Genomic DNA, 6,305 nt, shown 5'->3' with positions numbered 1-6,305 from the left:
AGGGCTTGGACAGCGCTCCAGGGATGCCCAGGGTGGGATTTTGGGGGGTCAGGAGCTGGGATGAAATGGGCTCATTATTGCGTACCCCATCGCTGGGCAGGGAGCGAACCCAGCGTGTGGGGTTTGTGCCCGGCAGCTCGCGGGTCAGCGATGGTCTCAGCACACACAGCCCCTGCTGGGGGCAGCCGGGTCTCAGGGTCCCGATAGAAATACAGCACGATCCCACACAAATTGATGTATTTGATTCGCAATTTACATTATCTCTGCGCTCACTGCGGCACAGGAGAGCGCACAAGCCACAGCCTCGCTGTTATCGTGGCAGGGGGATCCCTGAGCACCCAGCTGCACACCCGGGCCCTGCTGAGGAACACCCGGGCCCTCTGCCCGGCTAAGCCCGCTCCGAGGGGACACGGGGAGCCCTGTGACCGCCCCGGCCGGGTGATCCCAGCACCGCCATCCCCTCAAAGCCGCCGGTGGATGCGGAGAGGGTCCTCACCGTACCGAGAACTACAACTCCCAGTATATACCGCGACAGCAACGCGCCCTCATTTCCGCCACCTCCCTGAGCCGCGCCGCGCTTCACGCTGGGATTTGTAGTTCTAAGGGAATACCCAGCTTATAGCACCACTGGTGAGGAGAACTCGCCTCCCCGTGATGCAGCGCGGGGCGGTGACACCATCAGCGCGGGCCGGCGCGGAGCCCGCGGGCCATGTCGGAGAGCGGCGGCGGGGCCGCGGCGGGCGCGGGCGGCGGCGCGGGGGCCGCGGGGCCCGGCCCCACCGACCCCGGCTCTCTGCCGCCCGGGGACCCGCAGCTCATCGCCATCATCGTGGAGCAGCTCAAGAGCCGCGGCCTCTTCGACGGCTTCCGCCGCGACTGCCTGGCCGACGTGGACACCAAGGTACCGGGGCCGGGCAGCGAGCCCAGGCCCTGCCCGCTCCCGCCGCGCTGGGGCCGCTCCCGGGGGATCCCCGCGGCCGTTTCCACACCCCGGGCACAGAACTGGCACAGAACAGGCTCAGCTTTTCATCTCAGCTCAGGCTTTCCTGGGAAAACGCCTTCCCATAAGAGCAGTGCTGATCCCAACCCGTATTTCTGAAATTCCCATATTCTCAAACGTCCCTATAGTCTCAAAGCGAACCTTTAACCTTTGATTCTTAAGTAGATCGCCCCAGACTGTTTGACGTTAATTTTTTCTCAGCCATAGCAAACTCCTCACCATTTGTTGCCAGTATTGAATTGGGCTCTCACTGTAAAGTTGGATTGTTTTCAGTGACTGTCAAAATTCAACGTTTTTTGCTGAATTTTGCTTTCCCAAAGCTTTTGTGCTTCCAGCAGGAGTCCTGTCCTGGGATCTGCCATCCTCACCCAGAGCAGACTCATCAAACTCTGAAATATCCCTGTTTCCCTCTTGTCCTTCCCTTGCATCCAGGATGTGCATGGTCCTGAACATTTATATGGATTTATTAGTTAAGTTCCTGCTCAATGGAATTACATTTCCTCAGAAAAAACTCAAATAAGTATAATAATCTTTAAATTACAATTTTATACTTTTATTCTTCTCTGCTAGTGCCACAGAAGCAAATAATTCAAGTTTTTGTTCAGTGGCAGCATTGCTCAGCCACTTTCCTAGGAATTCTGGGGTGGAGGCTTTCCAGACAACAAGAACTCTGCTTGAACAACTTCTGTCTGCACAGTTTGCATTGCACTACAATTTCAGCCCCAATCTACCCAGCTGCTTGAATTATTCCAACACTGAGAGTTCTGTGCAATTTCCAGTTGTGTTCTCAGGGAAAACAGGATTATCTTTGTTCAGGGAGTGAAAGGAGGGACACACAGACAGCAGGGCAGTCTGTGTGTGACAATAGCTGCACTGTGCAGGGCTCTGGCAGGGGGTTCTTGGGAGCTATTTGAGCTGTTGAACTGGGTTTATTTTTATTTTTTTTAGCCAGCCTATCAGAACCTGAGGCAGAAAGTTGACAACTTTGTCTCGACCCACCTGGACAAGCAGGAATGGAACCCAGCCATGAACAAGAACCAGCTACGGAACGGGCTGAGGCAGAGTGTGATCCAGTGAGTGAGCAGCACCCTGCACAACAAATGGGATTTATAAACCATAAACCTCCTCAGGCAAGGCAGAGCTGGCAGAATTCAGGTTTTCACAGCACTTTATTATCCCCCCTGAGTTTCATTGTGAGAGTCAGTGCAGGCTGAGCTCTCCCCAAAATGCACATTATTGCTCTGCCTGAAATGGGTGGGTTTGAGTGGAGAAATATTTCTATTTGCTGTCCAAATTATTGCTGCTGTGCTGAGCTGGGTGACCTTGATCTTAGCTTTCAGGAAAGAGAAGAGCCCTTAAAGATTCTCTAAAGAAAGACCCTGAGGATGCCAAAGGTTTGTGTGCAGATTCCAGCCCCTGTCCCAGCAATCTCTGCACCAGTTCCTGCCCAGCTCTCGCAGACTTTGCCCTGGGGAGCACCAGGATGGGCAGAGGGCTGGGGCAGCTCTGCTGGGAGGAAAGGCTGGGGGAGCTGGGATTGTTCAGCTGGAGAGGAGAAGCTTTGGGGTGACCTCAGTGTGGCCTCGCAGGCCTGAAGGAGCCAACAAGATGGGGAGAGAATTTTACAAGGGTTTGGAGGGACAGGACAAGAGGGAATGGCTTCAACTGAGAGAGCAGGGTTGCAGCAGATATTGGGAATAAATCCCTCCCTGGGAGGGTGGGCAGGCCCTGGCACAGGTGCCCAGAGCAGCTGTGGCTGCCCTGGATCCCTGGCACTGCCCAAGGCCAGGCTGGACAGGGCTGGGAGCACCTGGGACAGTGGAAGGTGTCCCTGCCATGGCAGGGGTGGAATGGGATGAGATTTAAGGTCCCTTCCAACCCAAACCATTGTGTGACTGTGACAGTTCATATTGCTTCCCAGAAGTGCTGAGATTTAATCAGGGAGAGGAGGATGAGGTATTGCACAAAATGTGGTGAAGAACAGCCCCAGTGCTGGGCAGTCTGAACAGTCCCTGTCCCTCCTGGAGGGGCAGGGCTGAGCCCTGGGGGTGTCCAGCTGTCTGTCCTGCCCACCCAGGCTCTGGTACCTGCAGGTGGCACGAGGTGCCCTGTCCCTGCCTCCTTCACAGCCTCATCATCCTGGGACTCCTCTCCCAGTGCCATGAACATCTCTATTTCCTGTCCCTGCTCCCTTGCAGACATGACCTAACCCTCCCAGACATCTGTGCCCCACCATGCAGGGCCCTGGCACAGCCCCTGCAGGCACCAGGCACTTCAGCTGCTGCTGCCCAGCCCAGAGCCTCTGCTGTGTGCTCACTGCCTTGTTTTTACAATTCAAACCCTTTTAGAATTCATTCCCCTCTGTCTAGACTGTGACAAGGGGCAAGTGACAGTCCTGTGCTCTGTCCTCTTCTCCCTCCACTCAGCCAAAAAAAAGCCTTTGCTCTCACCTGCCCTGCTCCTCAGAATAGCTTATTTCTCTCCTAGGGCCAAAATGTGTTTGTTTGCTTTCATGTTGACCTGGTTTCCACGGGAGCTCTGTTAAAAGTGGCTCTTGGCCAAGTTGTCATTTAAGTACCTGGGAGAGCAGATGTGAGTTGTTAATTCTGCAGGGAGCAGGGAGAGAAATAGGTGAGTGAAACAAGTCCCTGTTAAGGATCTCCTGAGTAGGCTGCAGTTCTCACCATGTTAATGCTAATTGCAGTTGACAGGAGGGCTCTGGAGAGTTTCTGGAGGAGATTGGGGAGAAGTTTTTCAGAGGAGCTGAATGACTTCTTTGTCTTTGTTCAAGGTCAGGAATGCTGGAAGCTGGAGTGGACAGAATTATTTCTCAGGTGGTGGATCCAAAACTAAACCACATCTTCAGGCCTCAGATAGAGAGGGCGATTCATGAATTTTTGGCTGCACAAAAGAAAGAGGAAAATGTGCCAGCTCCTCCTCCAGAGCCTGAGAATAAAGATCCTCCTGCTCCATCTCAGGATGCCTCCTAAAGGTCTGGTATCTGTGCACTCAGTGCTGACATTCCTTGTGCCTCATCTCTGTATTTGTGCAGTGCAAGATAGAGCAGGGCTTGGCAGGGGGGACACTTTGATCAGCAGCCTGTTGTCATTGTCACACAGCCTCTGCCACTCCAGTGCCTCTAAAAATAGCTGGGGCTAAGACATAGGGGTGATGTAAATCAGCTATCAAGGAACACTGTGCACTGTGCCAGAGCTGGGGTTGGATCAGCCCAAAAGGCCTTTTATTCAAAAAAAAAGAAAAAAAAAGAAAAAGCATATCCAGCAGCATTAACATGGAAGTGGCTGGACTGCCTTCAAAACTGTATCAACTGGATAAAAAATATATATCATGTATTGAAACACAGTGGGAATAGAGTGGTGACAAGTTATTGTGGCTTAGCATTGAAAGTTTTGGGTATCTCTGCTTCAGAACAAACACTGGAGTGTTGAATTGTCACTGACCAAAATAGTCCTGCTGGAGTAAGGGCAGCATCTCTGGGAGTGAAAAACTGTTCACTCAAAAACTGATTTAAATAGAACAACCTGACTCTTCCAGCTGCAAGGACTGAGAGTGCCTTTGTGGCAAACAGGTTCATTCTGGCTTTTGTGATTAAAATAACTCCAGGGGCCTCAGGGGGCCATAAGTGCTCCTCTGTCTTAGCACAAGGTGTGCCCATCCTTGCTAAGGTTGCAGAGGTTGATTTGGGTATTGAGGAACCACTGCCTTGGTGGGAAATTCCAATCTGCAGCTTTGCTGGGGGACTTAAAACCATGCTGCATGAAAGGCAGTTAATTATCAGTTGTTCCATCTGCCAGGGCTTTCTGAGGGCAAAAATGCTCCATAAAATCTACAGCTGATTTATTTAGGAGGAGTAAGAACCTACAGTGACTGTTCTAATGCTTGGAATTATCAGAGCAACCAGCATGGGGGTTTAAGTGGCTGTACTATCACCCTGAGTTATTTGCTTGTGACTTGCAGCTTTAATGCCTTGAATTCTTGCATTTCTCTGGTTCAAGTATTTAAAAGTCCATTATAACCACAGTTAATAATATATCCTAATCCATCCTAATGCACTGCCTTGTGAAGGTGCTTTTACATCCTCTAAAATCTCTTTTTTTTTTCCTTGCAGGGAGATCCTGCTGCAGTTGCAACATGCCCTGTTAGTCTGGCAATGGATTCCTTGTTCCCTTTGGTGCAGGGTTGCTGTCTGCCAAAGATGATTAACCTTTATTAGGCCTGTGGGAAATGGGCACTGAAATGGGGAAATTCAGGTGCACCTGGAGTTCTGCCTGTGGAGGGACAGCCCGAGTGTGGAGAGATTTTTGCTGTGAGCTGCAGCATGTGTTCATTAGTCATGCCTTTGGGCAAGGGGGTGGGAAGGGAAAAGGGAGTTGTCTGCAGTCTGGAGGGAGTGGGGAAGAGGTGCCGCAAGGAGCACAAAGAAAGGAAGGAGGGTTTGGGGGTGGGGTGTTTTTTGGGGACCAAGTAGAGCTGTCAGATTTGCTTTGCTAGAAGCCTTGTGTGCCTCTGCAGGGTTACAGGGAGCAGCAGGTGCCAGCACAGGTGGAACTCGCTGCACTGCCTGCTTTGGGAAAGGAATTTCCTGTTCAAAACTGGAGCTGAAGCTTCAGGATCCATTACCCAGATCAATTCTGTTGGGCACAGGAGCACGTTTACAGTTGGCTGTGCCTGTAGCTGATGTCACTCCTGTTTCCCAGGGAACTCTGGGGAGCAAAGGGCACACCAGAGTAGGGGATCAGGTGGAAATTTGTCTTTTTCTGCTTGGAAGACTTTTCTTTCTCAGGTGCCTGGTGGAAACTGTCCTATGCTTTCAGCTTGAATGCATGCAGTGTCCTCTGGATGACAGTCAAATGGAGAATGTGATAACCTGTTCTGCCAGCAAATATCCACACCTTTTTGCAATAAAACACCTCAAAAAACATCTCTGAGGCTTGGCTTCTTCAGCAGTTTTTTAAGGAGAAACTATTGAAAGAAATCCAGGAGTCCTGATGGCTGGAACCCTGAGGAAAGTGTGACCTTACACATTTTAGGGGTTAATCTAGGTTTAACAACCTGGGCTTGTTTCTTGCCATGAAATAAGATGGTTCTTAGTATCCTTTCTACAGAGGATGTCCCAAAAAAATGTAAAATATTGTGATGATTGTCCATCTCTCCTGTATGTTGGTTTGGGGGTTAAGGACTGCTCCAAATGTGTAATAAATGCTTTCCCTTAGGGCCTTAAGGGCAGCTCTTGACAGAAAAGAACCTTTTACCTCCTGGTAGGGTTCTCAAGCACTTCTTTGGA

The 6,305-nt window shown here is 51.0% G+C and overlaps 1 protein-coding gene across 1 annotated transcript; it reads left to right on the top strand.

Moving 5' to 3' along the window:
• Nucleotides 1-709: 709 nt before the first annotated feature.
• Nucleotides 710-5,942, top strand: BOD1 (biorientation of chromosomes in cell division 1). Its single transcript, XM_054287960.1, has 4 exons — nt 710-901; nt 1,949-2,073; nt 3,792-3,992; nt 5,130-5,942. The coding sequence occupies exons 1-3, from the start codon at nt 710-712 to the stop codon at nt 3,988-3,990; spliced, it is 516 nt and encodes a 171-aa protein (XP_054143935.1). The 3' UTR covers nt 3,991-3,992; nt 5,130-5,942.
• Nucleotides 5,943-6,305: the final 363 nt, after the last annotated feature.

The sequence above is a fragment of the Melozone crissalis genome, unplaced genomic scaffold, assembly GCF_028551555.1.
Source record: "Melozone crissalis strain CALT ecotype California unplaced genomic scaffold, PUWL_Pcris_2 ptg000061l_1, whole genome shotgun sequence".
Taxonomy (NCBI): Eukaryota; Metazoa; Chordata; class Aves; order Passeriformes; family Passerellidae; genus Melozone; species Melozone crissalis.
This window is presented reverse-complemented; position numbering and strand designations above follow the sequence as displayed.